Source organism: Saccopteryx leptura, chromosome 2 (genome assembly GCF_036850995.1).
Source record: "Saccopteryx leptura isolate mSacLep1 chromosome 2, mSacLep1_pri_phased_curated, whole genome shotgun sequence".
NCBI lineage: Eukaryota > Metazoa > Chordata > Mammalia > Chiroptera > Emballonuridae > Saccopteryx > Saccopteryx leptura.
Genome location: NC_089504.1, coordinates 303,962,782 through 303,980,314, shown reverse-complemented (window position 1 = coordinate 303,980,314; position 17,533 = coordinate 303,962,782). Strand labels below are relative to the sequence as shown.

Sequence of the window (17,533 nt, the reverse complement as noted above, 5' to 3'; positions counted from 1 at the left end):
TTTTATACGAAGAGCCAGAGTGGTATTCTAAAACTATAATACAGACAGTGACTATGGCCTTGACATCAGCAAGTAGAGTTGACTTTGGGGTATAATTTTATTCTGCCTACTCTGAATTAATGTCCCAAAAGCCTTTTCTTTGACATCATGCAGTTAGACCATGGCTGTCAGCTATTCGGTAAACCAGGGGCAGTCAACCTTTTTATACCTACTGCCCACTTTTGTATCTCTGTTAGTAAAATTTTCTAACCGCCCACTGGTTCCACAGTAATGGTGATTTATAAAGTAGGGAAGTAACTTTACTTTATAAAATTTATAAAGCAGAGTTACAGCAAGTTAAAGCATATAATAATAATTACTTACCAAGTACTTTATGTCAGGTTTTTGCTAAGTTTGGCAGAATAAATCTTTATAAAACAACTTACTATAAGTAAATCTATCTTTTTATTTATACTTTGGTTGCTCCGCTACCGCCCACCATGAAAGCTGGAATGTCCACTAGTGGGCAGTAGGGACCAGATTGACTACCACTGCAGTAAACAAACATCTGCTTTGTATAAAAGCTTATAAGCCTCTCTTGGATCCTAGACACCCAGAAGGATGCTTTGTTAGCATCCTTTTTGAGTCAAAGTTGTAGGGCAAATAACTTTTGGTGTGTTACCACTATTTGGTGCCTTTGAGACATTTTATAGAGATTGTCATTCCACCCTCTAACCCTTCTATGAGAGAAGCATTACTTTCCCCCTTTCATAGGGAAGAAATTAAAGGTCAGAGAGGAAAATAGAATCACACAGCTGTCCTGTTGCCAGGGAGTTTTTATTAGAGTTTGGATTTTCATCTGGTGGGTCAACCTGGGGCTTTTACCATCCACAAAGCAACTCCAGAGTTTCTCTGTAAACTTCCTTACCTTAAAAAACAACCCCACAAACTATAAGTGGTGTTGTCCCTTTCTTACATGGCTCAAATAACTATTATTTTCTATACATACACAAAAATCTATGAGTTTGTTGCAATTAAGTGCTCAGTTTCCATCTTTCAATATAATCTCTCCATTTCTTCTTAAATATGGGAGATTGTCAGAATCTTTTAAGCCATGATTACTAAAGATTAATTTTTCTAGAATGAGAGCAGGTAGCATTTTTATTTCTTTGCTTGTTTTGTCACTGTTGCTTTCACTGGTGTTATGGTATGTATATGCCTTTTTTATTTCATTAAGTATTCAAAGGTGAAATTCAAAAGCTCAGTCTACTTAACAGTACAAGGCCCTCTAACAAATGCTAGGCCATGGTGAAATTTTGGATTTTAGGGTATTACCTTTGTATGGATGCTTTCCTTGAATTGAATTCACATTCAATTTTTCAGAAGCTGTTTAAAAAAATTTTTTTTTTATTATTTTAGTGAGAGGAGGAGAGGCAGAGACAGACTCCTGCATGCACCTAGACTGAGATCCACCTGGCAAGTTCAGTAGGGAGTGATGCTCTGCCCATCTGGGGCTGTTGCTCTGTTGCTACTGGAACCATTTTTTAGCACCTAAGGCAGAGGCCATGGAGCCATCCTCAGAGGCCAAGGCCAACTCACTCAAGCCAACAAGCCATGGCTATAGGAGGGGAAGAAAGTAAGAAAGAGAAAAAGAAAGAGAAAGGAAAAGAAGGGAGAGGGATGGAGAAGCAAATGGTCACCTCTCCTATTGCCCTGATTAGGAATTGAACCCAGGACATCCACACGCTGTGCCAGTGCTCTACCATTGAGCCAACCAGCCAGGGCCCAGAAGCTGTTTTAAAAAGCACACAAGTAGAGCATTTAGATGTCTTGACAGCAAAGTATCTAATGGGGATCTTGCAACACTAAAGCACAGTAGTGTTTAATCCTAATGTCTATGTTTATTTTATCTTCATGGAATTGGTTTGCCTAAGAGATACACTGCAGTAATATATTTAATGTGGAAACAATTATTTGAGAATTTTCTTCATGCCTAATATTCAGCAAGATTAAGTTTACTATATATTACTGTATATTGAATAATGGAAGAAAAGTATCATTTATATTTATGGTAGCAGAGGAAATTAACATGATTTTTAATAAAGGTATGTATGCATTACTTGAACTAGTACTGCACATGTTAGCAAGACCAACAGATTAAGGCATATAAAAATACCAGCTAATCAGTGTGAGTGTTCCTGCCATTTCATGGCTTGTGTGTGTGTGTGTGTCTGTGTTTTGTTTTTTGTTTTTGTTTTTAGCTAAATTGACTTGCAGGGTCTTACTGGAACAAAACTGATGTGGCTTTGGAATATTTACCAGTGTGGTTTGCATTTGGCTTTATCCTTTCCTAATTTCTATGTCCTTTCTCTGCAGCCCAATTTCTTTTTTTATACATTTTTAAATTTATTGATTAAATTTTAGAGAGTGAGAGAGAGAGATCGAGATCAATTTATTGTTCCTTTTCCTCATGCATTCATTGGTTGATTCTTGTCTGCCCTGACCAGGGATAAAACCTGTAACTTTGGTGTTATCAGGACAACACTTTAAACAACTGAGCTACCAACCAGGGCTGCAGTTCATTTTCTGCATAGAAACACTAGCTCAGGGGTCCCCAAACTTTTTACACAGGGGGCCAGTTCACTGTCCCTCAGACAGTTGGAGGGCCGGACTATAAAAAAAACTATGAACAAATCCCTATGCACACTGCACATATCTTATTTTAAAGTAAAAAACAAAACAACAACAACAAAAAACAGAACAAATACAATATTTAAAATAAAGAACAATAAATTTAAATCAACAAACTGACCAGTATTTCAATGGGAACTATGGGCCTGCTTTTGGATAATGAGATGGTCAATGTCCGGTTCCATATTCGTCACTGCTAGCCGTAACAAGTGATATGACGCAGTTCTGGAGCCATGATGTGTGCGTCCTGTGTCACCGGAAGTAGTACTGTACATGAGCGACACCGCGCTTTGCGGCGCCACTACATATAGTACTCCAGGAGCACAGGATACACCCCTCCGCATCCTGTGCTCCTATCACTGACCACCAATGATAGAGGTGCCCCTTCCAGAAGTGCGGCGGGGGCTGGATAAATGGCCTCAGGGGGCCACATGTGGCCCACGGGCCGTAGTTTGGGGACCCCTGCACTAGCTGGAGTATAGGTAGGAAGTCAGACAAGATTAACCAACACATGATATTTAAAATATCATCACCCATATGTCATAGCCATTACTTATGCTCATGTGACAGAGTAGAATGTTCTGGAAAACATATCTTGTAAATTTGGGTAAATTAAATCTTGTATAAATCATATATTCTTGAAGGTATTTCTATACCAAAAAATAATGAGTCATCATAGTGCCTGGAATCTTGTGTAGCTTCCTAGAGGTATATATATAAAAAAATGTAGTGTATAGGCTCTTAACAAAGTTTATACTCTGGTTGTACATTTCATATAATTTACTACAAAGTTTATATAAATGATTATAATCACAATTAACACATTAATAAGTGCCTCCATTGTTTTCATTTTTCAATGCACTAGAGCTTAAGACTGAAATAAAAAAATAGTATAATTAAGATAAGATTTATCATGGAGGACTTGCTGGAGGAAGAACATTTTAAAACAGACCAGATTTTCTATCATCTTGTTCAAGGTGTTTTCATACCCATGACGAAGACTTATGCAAAAAGACAGTCTTAGTGGTAGATGAACTGAATCGTTAAGTCAATGACCTACATGGTATGATTTCACAGACAAGGACTGTCATTTCCTTACTAGTCTCATGGTATGCTATTTGATAAGAGAAACTGTTTTGTCTTCCCTAGGAAAAGGCAACCCTGAGGCTGATTCAGGTATTAACCCTTGAAAGGGAATGTTTTTAGATCCTTTACTAAAAAGGGCAGAGTTAGCTTTGGTCCTAGAATTGCCAGATAAAATTTGACAACTTTACATTTTCAGAATCATTATTAGAGTGTTCATGAATGTTCATGAAGATTATAGACATGTTGTCTTTTTATTTTAAAGAATTGGGCTTCATAAACAATACAGCCTTGCCCATGTTTGCTGTGGAATAAAGAAATGCTTTGCTATCATTAAGGACAATTTCAATAAGTACTTTCTCATGCAACTTTAGCAGAGGAGCTGGGATAATCTCAGAAAACGATAATGTTATTTGCTGTATCTTAGATCGGGTTTACCAACATTAATTTCTTTTTTCTCCCTTCAGATGTACATCCAAACAACAACACTTACTGTCTCCATGAGTTTAAGTGCTTCGGTGTCTCTGGGCATGCTCTATATGCCCAAGGTTTATATTATAATTTTTCATCCAGAGCAGAACGTGCAAAAACGCAAAAGGAGCTTCAAGGCTGTGGTGACAGCTGCCACCATGCAAAGCAAACTGATCCAAAAAGGAAATGACAGACCAAATGGCGAGGTGAAAAGTGAACTCTGTGAGAGTCTTGAAACCAACAGTAAGTCATCTGTAGACTTTCCGATGGTCAAGAGCGGGAGCACTTCCTAATAGATGTACGTTGAACATTCTTCTACTAGTCTTGGGGACTTTGCTGCACGGTTCCAGGGGCATGATGGTACTTGCGCACCATGAGACCATCATGGCTGTTAGAACCATTTGGTTAGAACCAAATGATTTCAAGGTGCATGGCTCTTCCCCAGAGTATAAACATATACATACAATCTTTTTCACAAGGTGTGACACTCAGTTCTCTTTTGAGGCATTACGGAGCTTGAAGCTTGGAACACTCTTCCAAATATAAAAATTAATTTTTAATGATTAGAAATAATTCTTTATTCTTTTTTAGTTTGCTATTGGATGCTCTTTATAGAATTAATAGTTACCTAACATTTATGGAAAATAATCTGAAACATTTATACAAATTAATGTTATTTGGATATTTAGGGAAATGAGAAAATTGGTTAACTAACATGTGAGGTTAAGTCATGGTTGGTGCAGTTTACATCAGTGGTCCTCTTCTTTGGTTTTCTTTGATTTACCTTCCTGAATACACACTGCTCACAAAAATTAATGGATCAGGGAACATGCTGATACTCCAGTACTTTCAGCCTTTTGTGTTGTGCATTTTCACCAATGAAATAAAAGTTGGTTTTGCATCTCATTTGCATAATCAAACAACTTTCTTTGACTTTTCATTTGCTTTTCTGATGTTTTTGTTTAATAAAAAAAAATCAAATGCTTTTTTTTTATCACTTCATATTCATTTTGAAATATCCCCCAATTTTTGTGAGCAGTGTATTAAGATAATTAGAGCCCTTGTCTGCATGCCTCTCGACCCTGAAAATAGAATCCTGTCTACAACTACCACTCCACTTTTCCCTTTCTCACCTCCCTCAGTCTTCTCAAAAGTCCACCCTTGAAGAAGCACATGATAACCAGACACTGGTACCAAGCTAATGCAGGAGAGTGTAACTGAACAATACAAAAAATCTGAGTATAGTTAAGAGAGACAGACAAACAAAAATAACCAACATCATATTACTAGTTCTATAGATGGATCAAAAAGAAATAAAAGCTAAGATATTTGCATTAGAGGGGCTTTTTGTCTCTTGGGAATACAACATAGGTATTTAACAACTAAGACTAAAACCCTGGGCAAAAATACTGTCTTCCTCTCAGATTCCTCCAGCAAACTATACCCTCTATTCTTTGTACTTTTGACATAAAATACAGGGAAGATTAAGAGATGATTTCATCTGACTTTAATTATTAAAACAACTTATAGTCTTTATTAGATTTATAAACCTCCTCTTACACCAACATTTCCAGATGAACATTGTCTACTCTAAATGCCCCTTATGCAGAAATATCCTTAGAAGATAAGTATTGACTGATTAAAGTAATAGGCTTTAATTACTATCAGACTTCTTGGAATTATTGGCCAGATCCTCTAAGAAGATTACCTTCAGCTTTCTAATATAAAATTTAATCATGTGTAGAGAAAGAAGCTTTTTTAAAAATCTACTAACACTCCCTACGTATTTATCTTTCTGCAAACATGAAACTGTAAGAAACTGCAAGAGAAGGCATGATAAGAATGGGTTTTGGTTTAAAAAAAATTGTAATAATCATCTCTGATTATAGGTAAGCAATTTACTAATAATAGATCTATTTGGGCTCTTAGCAAAAGATGTAGTATAGTTACTCTCAAAGTCATTAAAGTAGAAGGCTTGTGATTTGAGGGCAGAATTTTATCTGTGCTTTTCTGCCTTGAGAACACCAGTGGAGGAAGTTGAAACCTATTGTAGGATGCCAGGAGACTGCTGTTAGTCAATGATACCCTTCTCAGTGTGATCCACCACAGTCTGTACTTGTTTTCCAGCTGCAATCCAGAAAAAGTTATATAATATGGTTGCAAATAGAAATGACCAAAGATACAATGAAATAAATACCAGCGATACCAGAATCATCCCTGGACGGTGGTGAGAATAAAAAATTTATCAACATTTTCCACTCTTTTACAAAATAAATAGGTTCCCCAAAGAGGAAAATTTAGAATATTGCTAAAGACTTAAACTCATATTATAGAACTAAGTCTCATACATTTTGTTTCCCTTTTATTAGTTTATGCTGATAATGCAGTGGAATTTTTATAGCATATGTGCATTTTCCTGTTTCCTTTGAAATAGGATTGAAAGATTACAATTGTGGGACGTGTATAAAAGTAAACCTATAATATTTGGAAGGAGTCAGATGCTCACTTTTGGAATATAAAGAGAGTTATAAAGATGAATCAAGATCAAGTCAATTCATTGCCTCAAAAAAAGGTCAAATTATACTTTGGAGACTTTAGTGTATTCATCTTTTACAGATGTGGTTGGATTTAAATAAATTGTGATAAAGTAATTATAGCTTGCACATTCAGGAAAGACAGTGCATAAAATCTTAACACATCCTGGCACAATCCCACTCCAGATAACAATTGTTAACCTTTGTTCACTTGCAGGACTAGTAATATGGACCTGTGTCTCTGTTATCTTTACTACATATACCAGTAGTTTTTTTAGTTGTTTTTTATTGTCTGTTTGTTTGTTACAGAGACAGAGAGAGAGTCAGAGAGAGGGATAGGGACAGACAGACAGGAATGGAGAGAGATGAGAAGCATCAATCACCAGTTTTTCATTGCAACACCTTAGTTGTTCATTGATTGCTTTCTCATATGTGCCTTGACCGTGGGGCTACAGCAGACCAAGTAACCCCTTGCTCAAGCCAGAGACTTTGGATCCAAGCTGGTGAGCTTTGCTCAAACCAGATGAGCCCACGCTCAAGCTGGCGACTTGGGGTCTACGAACCTGGGTCCTCTGCATCCCAGTCCAACGCTCTATCCACTGCACCACTGTCAGGCCATATACCAGTAGTTTTAATGGAGTCAAAAGTCTTCTAAAAATCACAAACTATCGAAAGTTTCAATAAGTTAAATAATTTAAGTGCAATATATGTCTTCTAAATCTGTGTCTTATGTCTTTAGCAGTGTAATTGAATGTTGGAAAAGCCTTTGCCATTTAAGGATCTGTAACTAGTACCATGCCTCCTCATATTTAAAGCACTTCCTCTTGAAATGGGTATAGTCTATTCTCTATACGGCCAGGGCTGATTAATGAGCAATATCTGTGTTGCTGCATTCCCACACCTTCTACTGCCAGACTTTTGATAAATCACCATTATGACCATGAAGTAACAGTGACATACAGGAAAGTATTTTGCAAACTATAAATTACCCTATATGTTTGCCATGAAAATATATAGATTGGTCTGTGGGTAATAAAAAAGAGAAGACATAAAATTGAAAAATAAAAAAACTATTGTTGGCCCTGGCCGGTTGCAGAAGTCCCTGGTTCGATTCCCGGCCAGGGCACACAGGAGAAGCGCCCATCTGCTTCTCCAACCCTCCCCTTCTCCTTCCTCTCTGTCTCTCTCTTCCCCTCCCGCAGCCGAGGCTCCATTGGAGCAAAAATGGCCCAGGCGCTGGGGATGGCTCCTTGGCCTCTGCCTCAGGTGCTAGACTGGCTCTGGTCGCGACAGAGCGAGGCCCCAGATGGGAAGAGTATCGCCCCCTGGTGGGTGTGCCAGGTGGATCCCGGTCGGGCACATGCGGGAGTCTGTCTGACTGCCTGCCTCCCCGTTTCCAGCTTCAGAAAAATACAAAAACAAAACAAAACAAAAAACTATTGTTTTATCATTCCTCTCTCCTTTTTTATGAAATATGTTGAGGCTTTTGATAACCATGACTATGGTTCAATTGTTGGGATATATTTTTTCTGACAAATTAACTATGTATTTATAATATTCACACAATAGTTTTCCTTCATGGCCAGACAGCAGCTCTACCAGTCCATCATCCTTAGAAACTTCATCTTAATGATGACTGGTCAGAAGTTCTGGTCATATCTTTAAGGTTTTAAAATAGGCATCCCCAAACTACGGCCCCCTGAAGCCATTTATCCAGCCCCCGCCACACTTCTGGAAGGGGCACCTCTTTTATTGGTGGTCAGTGAGAGGAGCACTGTATGTGGCGGCCCTCCAATGGTCTGAGGGACAGTGAACTGGCCCCCTGTGTAAAAAGTTTGGGGACCCCTGTTTTAAAACTTCAAAAGCTACACAGAAAAAAAACATAAGGTGAAACTGGAAGGGAGACCAATAGGTCCATGTTAATTAATAAATTTGCAGAATACTACATTTCAAACAAACAAAGATCTTGTTTCATAAAAGTGTGGGGAGTTAGAAACAGAGGTAATGTTTATGAATTTTATCAACTGCACCCAATTAATTGCAAGTGCTGTGACATGGCATTCCTTAAGCTATGTTCATGAATGATTCATGAACACAGCTGCTGCTGGAGGTAGATCTCCCTTCTCAAGCTTATGAGCAGTGTGGTGTGCACAGGAAATTCATCATTGCTGTATTCTAAAACCTATTTTCACATAAGCATATTTATTGCCAATGCAAAAACTCTCTCCATTAGCTCATATGTACAGCCCTAGTTCATTTTGCTCTGTAATACTTCTGGGATAAGAGAGTCTTGCAAAATATCTGCCATTCACAACATTTGTGCCTTGCCATTGTTTTCATGGCGACTAAATCATCGGTTTCTAGAGCCTTGAACTCCTTTTGTAAACATTAGAAAAATTAAGATTGCTTTCCCTTTGTAAATTATAATTTTGATTCTTGATATACGCCTACCATCATTTTCCCGGAGATCACTTCTAGGAGTTCACAAAATGAAGTATGGATCTTTAATTAGCTGTGGCCCTAAAGTTGGAATAATCCTTGAAGGTGGTCTGATCCAATCATTTTCTGTTGAATTAATATCTCAATATCATGTTCTTCAAGATCTTTTTGGCTATTGTTCTAGTACTTTAATCCTAATTTTTCTTTCTAGCTACTCACAAATTTGATAAGTGTTTCTTACATTTTTAGTTACTGTTGAATATTGCATAAAATTGAGCAACCTTTTTTAAGGGTCATTTTTCTAACTTGTATGACAATTTTTTTAATCTTGTCTGCAAAGATTTATGAAAGTCTTTCAAAAACATAGCTGAAGTACAGGTTTTATTTTCTTTGAAGAAATTTTGGGGCATATGAAAACATTATATAAATTAGCAATAAAATAATAAAAATAAGCAAGCATGAACACCATTTACTTCACACCCAACAAAAGATAACAGACACCCTACCTTTTGAAAGGGGGGAGTAGAAAAGTAGGATTTCATATGGCTTGGACTCAGACAACAGGTGGACCCCTCAAAAACTATTCTGCCGCCATACTCACAAAAACCCAAATGTTTTAAATTTTTGACCAGTGATTAAACTGAGGACTAGTGACCTGTTTTAGTGAAACATTTTATCTCTTTTGCAGACAAAATATAGTTTATAACCAGGTCTAAAATCAACTCCCTTTCTCCTAACCCACAAAGGTAACCTAGAAGAAGTATGAACATGTAGATAAGCTGATATGTCAAATATTTATATTTTTGGCAAGGAACTCTTAATAGTCAAAAACATCTAGAATTAGCATTTCTTTGGGCTATCTATGCTAATTTTAGTGATAGCAAACTTTGCATTGTCTTGGTCTCTGGTCAGAGCTTGTCTGAGCAATCACCAGTGCTGATGTACACTGAAATGGAATGAGTTGTCTAATCAGTCCAATTATTTCAGAGAAAGAGCTTTGCAGTTTCCTTATTCAGTGTTCAAACATGAAGTTATTCCTTTTCATTCAACTTTATATTTATATAATATTTTATTTTTTAATAACAGATGACATACAATATCATATTAGTTTTAGATGTACCACCCAGTGATTAGACATTAACATTACTTACTAAGTGATCACCTCAATAAATCTAGTACCAATCCAGCACCATACAGTTATAATATTATTGACTATGTTCTCTATGCTGTACTTGACTTCCCCGACTATTCTGAAACTACCCATTTGTACTTCTTAATCCTGTCACCTTTTCCACTCATCCCCCAACCCCTCTCCCATCCCACAGTTGTCAAAATGTTCTCTATGAGCCTGTTCCTATTCTGCCTGTTTGTTTTATTCTTTAGATTTCACGTGTAAGTGAAATCATATGGAACTGTCTTCCTCTCTTTGACCCTTTCTTTTAACATTTTAAAAAGTATTTATTTAGAAAATTAATTTTAATAAGGTGACATTAATCAATAGGACTACATAGGTTTTACATAAACATTTCTAGAACATTTTTTAAAATTTTATTTAGACAATTAATTTTAACGGGATGACATTGATCAATTAGAGTACATAGATAGAGAGAAAACATCTCCAGATCATTTTGACATTTGATTATGTTGTACACCCATCACCCAAAGTCAAATTGTCCTCCATCACCTTCCATTTGGTTTTCTTTATGCCCCTCCCCTCCCCCCACTCCCTCCTTCTCCTCCCTTCCCCTCCCCCTGGTAACCATCATACTCTTGTCCATGTCCATGAGTTTCAATTTTGTGTCCCACCTATGTATGGAATCATACAGTTCTTAGTTTTTTCTGATTTACTTATTTCACTCAGTGAACAATGCTGCAATGAACATGGGGCTGCATGTGTCTTTATGTACCAATGTTTTTGAGTTTGGGGGGTATATACCCAGTAGAGGGATTGCTGGGTCATAAGGTAGTTCTATTCTTAATTTTTTGAGGAATCATATACTTTCTTCCATAATGGTTGTACTACTTTACATTCCCACCAACAGTGAATGAGGGTTCCTTTTTCTCCACAGCCTCTCCAACACTTGTTATTACCTGTCTTGTTGATAATAGCTAGTCTAACAGGTGTGAGGTGGTATCTCATTGTAGTTTTGATTTGCATTTCTCTAATAGCTAGTGAAGATGAACATCTTTTCATATATCTGTTGGCCATTTGTATTTCTTCCTGGGAGAAGTGTCTGTTCATGTCCTCTTCCCATTTTTTTTATTGGATTGTTTGCTTGTTTTTTGGTGAGTTTTGTGAGTTCTTTGTACATTTTGGATATTAGGCACTTATCTGAGCTGTTGTTTGAAAATAGCATCTCATACTTGGTTGGCTGCCTGTTTGTTTTGTTGTCAGTTTCTCTTGCTGTGCAAAAGCTTCTTAGTCTGATGTAGTCCCATTCATTTATCTTTGCCTTCACTTCCCTTGCCTTTGGATTCAAATTCATAAAAAGCTCTTTATGGCTAATGTCCATGAGTTTAGTACCTATGTTTTCTTCCATGTAATTTATTATTTTGTTATATTTAGGTCTTTCATCCATTTTGAATTAATTTTGATACAAGGAGACAAACTATAGTCGAGTTTCATTCTTTTGCATGTGGCTCTCCAGTTTTTCCAGCACCATTTATTGAAAAGGATTTTTTTTCTCCATTGTGTGATTTTGGCTCCTTTATCAAAGATGATTTGACCATATACATATATCTGATTTTATTTCTGGCTTCTTTATTCTGTTCCATTGGTTTGAGTGTCTATTTTTCTGCCAATACCATGCTGTTTTGCTTATCATGGCTCTATAATATAATTTGAAGTCAGATATTGTAATGCCCTAGCTTCATTCTTTTTCCTTAGGATTACTTTGGTTGTTCGGGGTTTTTTATAGTTCCATATAAAATTTTGATAGGAAATGCATTAAATTTGTATATTGTTTGGGTAATATGGTCATTTTGAATATATTTATTCTTTCTATCCAAGAACAAGAAATATTTTTCCATTTCATTGTATTTTTTTTTATTTCCCTTAACAATGCTTTGTACCTTTCATTATATAGGTCCTTTACGTTCTAGGTATTTTTTGTTGTTGTTCAACCATAAAAGGGATTCTTTTTTTGAGTTCATTTTCTGATGTTTCACTGTTGGCGTATTGGAAGGCAATAGACTTCTGTATATTAATTTTGTATCCTGCGACCTTACTGTATTGGTTTCTTGTTTCTAATATTCTTTTTGTGGAGTCTTTAGGGTTTTCAATGTACAGGATCATATCATCTGCAAAAAGTGAAACCTTTACTTTTTCTTTCCTAATATAATTGCCTTTTATTTCTTTCTCTTGTCTGATTGCTCTGGCTAGAACTTCCAGCGCTACATTGAATAAGAGTTGAGAGAGTGGGCAGCCTTGTCTTGTTCCTGATTTTAGAGAAGTACTCAGTTTTTTGCCATTTAATATGATGTTAGCTGATGGTTTGTCATAAACAGCCTTTTATGTTGAGATGTTTTCCTTCTATACCTATTTTGTTGAGTGTTTTAAATATAAAATAATGTATTTTATTGAATGCATTTTCTGCATCTATTGATAGGATCATATGGTTTTTGTTCTGTTTTGTTGATAAGGTGTATTAAGTTAACTGTTTTATGTATGTTGAATCATCATTGTGATTTTGGAATGAATTACACTTGCTGATGATGAATTATTTTTTTAATGTGTTGTATTTGATTTGCTAGTATTTTGTTTAGAATTTTAGCATCTGTATTTGTTAGAGATATTGGTCTGTAGTTTTCTTTTTTTGTGTTGTCCTTGCCAGGTTTTGGTATAATAGGAACAAAGTCTTTGAATGTTTGATAGAATTCGCTAGTATAGCCGTCTAGCCCTGGACTTTTATTTCTTGGGAGGTTTTTGATAGTTGTTTCTATTTTCTCCCTGCTTATGGCTCTGTTTAGGCTATCTACTTCTTCATAACTCATTCTAGGAAGATTGTATTGTTCTAGGAATTTATCCAATATTTCTAGATTGTTAAATTTGGTGGTGTAGGTTTTTCATAGTATTCTATGTTAATTCTTTGTATATCTATGACAGTTGTAGTCAACCTGGTCCCTGCCACCCACTAGTGGGCGTTCCAGCTTTCATGGTGGGCAGTAGCAGAGCAACCAAAGTATAAAAAAAGAGATAGATTTAACTATAGTATGTCGTTTTATAAAGATTTATTCTGCCAAACTTAGCAAAAATCCAATGTACTTGGTAAGTAATTATTATTATATGCTTTAACTTGCTGTAACTCTGCTTTATCAATTTTATAAGGTAAAGTTACTTCCTTACCTTATAAATCACCATAACTGTGCAATAGGTGGGAGGTTAGAAAATTTTACTACTAACAGAGATACAAAAGTGGGCAGTAGGTATAAAAAGGTTGACTACCCTTGATCTATGATATCTGTGGTAATTTCTCCTCTTTCATTTTGGATTTTGTTTATATGAGTTATTTCTCTTTTTTCCTTAGTGAGTCTTGCCAAGGGTTTGTCAATTTTGATGATTTTTTTCAAAGAACAGGCTCCTTGTTTTATTTATTTTTTCTATAGTTTTTCTGTTCTTTATTTTTATTTATTTCTGTTCTGATTTTTATTATTTTCTTTCTTCTACTGGTTTTGGGTTGCCTTTGTTCTTTTTCTAGTTCCTTAAGATGTGATGTTAAGTTGTTTACTTGGGCTCTCTCTTATTTGTTCATATAAGCCTGTAGTGATATGAACTTACCTCTTATTACTGCTTTTGCTGCATCCCAGAGATTCTGATATGTTGTATTGTCATTTTTGTTTGTCTGTATATATCTTTTAATCTCTGCTTTTATTTCTTCTTTGACCCACTCATTTTTTAGAAGTATGTTGTTTAATTTCCACATATTTGTGGGGTTTTTTACTTCTTTTTGCAGTTAAATTCTAGTTTCAAAATTTTATGGTCAGAGAATATGCTTGATATAATTTCAATCTTTCTGAATTTGTTGACATTAGTTGTGTGGCCCAACATATGGTCAATTCTTGAGAATGTTCATGTGCACTGGAGAAAAATGTATACTCTGGCATTTTGGGATGAAATGTCCTGTAGATGTCTATGATAGCCAATTGTCCTAGTGTTTTGTTTAAGACAAAACACTATTTCTTTACTGATTTCCTGTTTGGATGAATGATCTAGAGCTGTCAGCAGTGTATTGAGTTTTCCCAGTATGATTGTATTTTTGTCAGTTTTTATTTTTAGATCAGTTAGTAGATGTCTTATATATGATACTTTGATGCTCCTTGGTTTGGTACATATATATTAAGAAGTGTTATGTCTTCTTGATTCAATGTCCTCTTTATCATTATGAAATGACTATCTTTGTCTCTGATTATCTTTGCTGTCTTGTAGTCAGCATTGTTAGATATGAGTATGGCTACACCTGCTTTTCTTTGGATGTTATCTGCTTGGAGAATCATTTTCCCACCTTTCACTTTGAATTTGTTTTTACCTTTGAGCTTAGATGTATTTCTTGAAGGCAGCACACAGTTGGATTTTCTTTTTTGATCCATTCTGCTACTCTGTGTCTTTTTCTTGGTGAATTCAATCCATTTACATTTAGTGTCATTATTGACACTTGAGGGTTTTCTATTGCCATTTTCCATATTGCTTTCTGATAGCTCTGTATCTTGTTTGATCCTTCTCTTTTGTTTTTCTGTCATTTGTTTTTGTTTGGTTGTATTCCATGCTTCTGTCCTCTTTTTCTTCTTCTTTTTTTTTTTTAACAGAGACAGAGAGTCAGGGAGAGGGATAGACAGGGACAGACAGACAGGAATGGAGAGATGAGAAGCATCAATCATTAGTTTTTCGTTGTGCATTGCAACACTTTAGTTGTTCACTGATTGCTTTCTCATATGTGCCTTGATCACAGGCCTTCAGCAGACTGAGTAACCCCTTGCTTGAGCCACCGACCTTGGGTCCAAGCTGGTGAGCTTTTGCTCAAACCAGATGAGCCCACGCTCAAGTTGGTGACCTCAGGGTCTTGAACCTGGGTCCTCGGGATTCCAGTCCAATGCTCTATCCACTGTGCCACTGCCTGGTTAGGCATTTTTCTTCTTTTCTTAAACCATGTGTTTCTATGGTGTTTTTTTTCAGGGGTGGTTACTATTAGGTAATAAAAAGGATATATATCATATTCATTGTATTACATTATCTCATGAGTACTACTGCATCCCATCCTCCTTTGCTACTGATAATTTTTGTCCTTTCCCCTTTTTTGTTTTGTTTTTTTCTGTCACAAATTAATCTTGTTTTAATTGTGATTTTGTTGGAGCTTTTACTTGTAATTTTGTTTTGTTTTGTTCTTTGTATCTGGTTAGATAACCCCCTTTAGTATTTCCTGATATCGGTGTTTTCTGGTCAAATATTCTCTCATCTTTTCTGTATCTGTAAATGTTTTTATGTCCTCTTCATATTTGAAGTATAGCTATGATGAATATAGTATTCTTGGTTGGAAGTTCCTCTCTTTCACTACTTTAAATATTGGGGTCCACTCTCTTCTGGCTTATAGAGTTTCTGCTGAGAAATCTGAATATAGCTTAATGGGCCTTTCTATATGTGTTGTATTCTTCTTTTGCCTGGCTGCCTTGAGGATTTTTTCTTTGTCATTGGTTTGTGATAATTTCATTACCATGTGTCTTGAAGTAGGTCTGTTTGGGTTAGTGTAACTCTGTTTTGTTTGCTTCTTGGATGTGAGGCTCTAAGTTTTTCCACAAGCTTGGGAAGTTCTTGTCTATTATTTGTTTGAATATGTTCTCCATTCCATTTTCTCTTTCTTCTCCTTCTGATTATACCCATTATTTTTATGTTGCTCTTTCTAATGGAGTCAGACAATTCCTGTAAAGCTTTCTCAATTATTTTAATTCGTGAATCTTTCTCCTCTTCTCTCTGTAGTGTCTCTAGTTGCCTGTCTTCTATGTCACTAATTCTTTCTCTATCTGGCCTGTTCTATTAGCTAAGCTTGTTACCTCATTTTTCAGTTCATGTATTGAGTTTTTCATCTTTGTTTGATTTCTTTTTATACTTTCAATTTCCTTGCTGATGTATTATTTTTGTTCATTGAATTGTTTCTTGCGCTGTCTATATTGCCTTTCTGTGATTTCTTTTATTTTCTTTAGTATTTTTAGGACTTCAATTTTTAATTCTTTGTTATTTATCTCCAAGATTTTCAAGCAATTGAAATTTTTTCTAGAGATTTTTTTATTTTATCATCTATCTGAGCTACATTTCTGTCTTTTGTATCCATGATATTTTATTTCTTTTCCCTTAATGGAATTTGAGAGTGGTATTGTTAATAACACTAATAAGAGATAATTTAAGAAAGTAAAATAAATATTGAAAAAATACAGTGAAAAAATGAAAATTCTATTATGATGAGTGAAACAAAAACTACATAGAACAGGGAGCCAGAACTGAGAGAAAATGACAAAGAGATTAAAAAATGAATTAAAAAACATGCAAAATACCAAAATAAGAATATGAATCCAGAATAAAATAATTTGTTGATAAATGACAATCGAGTGAGAGAATATAAAAGAGAAAAAAGATAAAAAAGTTAAGATTTTTGAAATGTAACCCTTATAAAAAACCAAGAATGAAAAATGTAATACCTATAGATAATGAAGTTCAAAAGGAAAAAGAAAGAATAGAATGGAAAGAAGATAAAATGACCAAAGTGGAAAAAAAAGAGAAAAAAGAAAAAGTTATAAAAAATGTAATTTTTTCCTGATTTTGAGAGGTAGCTTCTTCTTTTTTTAATTTTTTTTTTTTTTTGGCAGGTGGCACTGTACTACAAGTTTTGCCCCTGTGGGGCTTTTGAGTAGGAATTTGCTGTTGTGTTGCTATGGCAGTGATGTAGGCTGGGCCTCAGTCCCATTGATAGGTGGTGCTTGTTAGGGTTTGCAGGCGCTGGCAATGGGAACTCAGTTTTCAAGTGCTTCTTCGCATATCTCTCCCTCCTGAGCTACCAGCTGGTGACTTAGCTGTGAGGTTGCCCCAGCCACTGCTTACAGAGCAAGAAGCTGTAAGATCAGCCAGGTCCTTCATCCAGCACTGCTCAAAGCACAGTTCTGGGTAAGGCTGTGCCAACAAGAGCTGCCCAGGAAAGCAGGCAGGGCTGGGAGCTGATTGCTGATCAGGCACCTTTTTAAGGGCTCTCGGGCATGCCTAGTATGCCTCAGTGCTCCACTGGTCTAATCTCCACAGGCTTTTCTCCCTTGTGCTGTGTTTGGTAGCCCGCAGCAAGCTACATGCTCGCCCAGCC

The 17,533-nt window shown here is 36.0% G+C and overlaps 1 protein-coding gene across 1 annotated transcript in view; it reads left to right on the top strand.

The window, feature by feature from the left end:
- Nucleotides 1–17,533, top strand: part of GRM8 (glutamate metabotropic receptor 8) — an 822,068-nt gene that overhangs the window by 801,260 nt on the left and 3,275 nt on the right. The window contains exon 10 of the mRNA XM_066362590.1: nucleotides 4,221–4,522. Coding sequence (XP_066218687.1) covers nucleotides 4,221–4,517 — 297 coding nt within the window. The 3' untranslated portion in view covers nucleotides 4,518–4,522. The remainder of the gene's footprint in view (nucleotides 1–4,220; nucleotides 4,523–17,533) is intronic.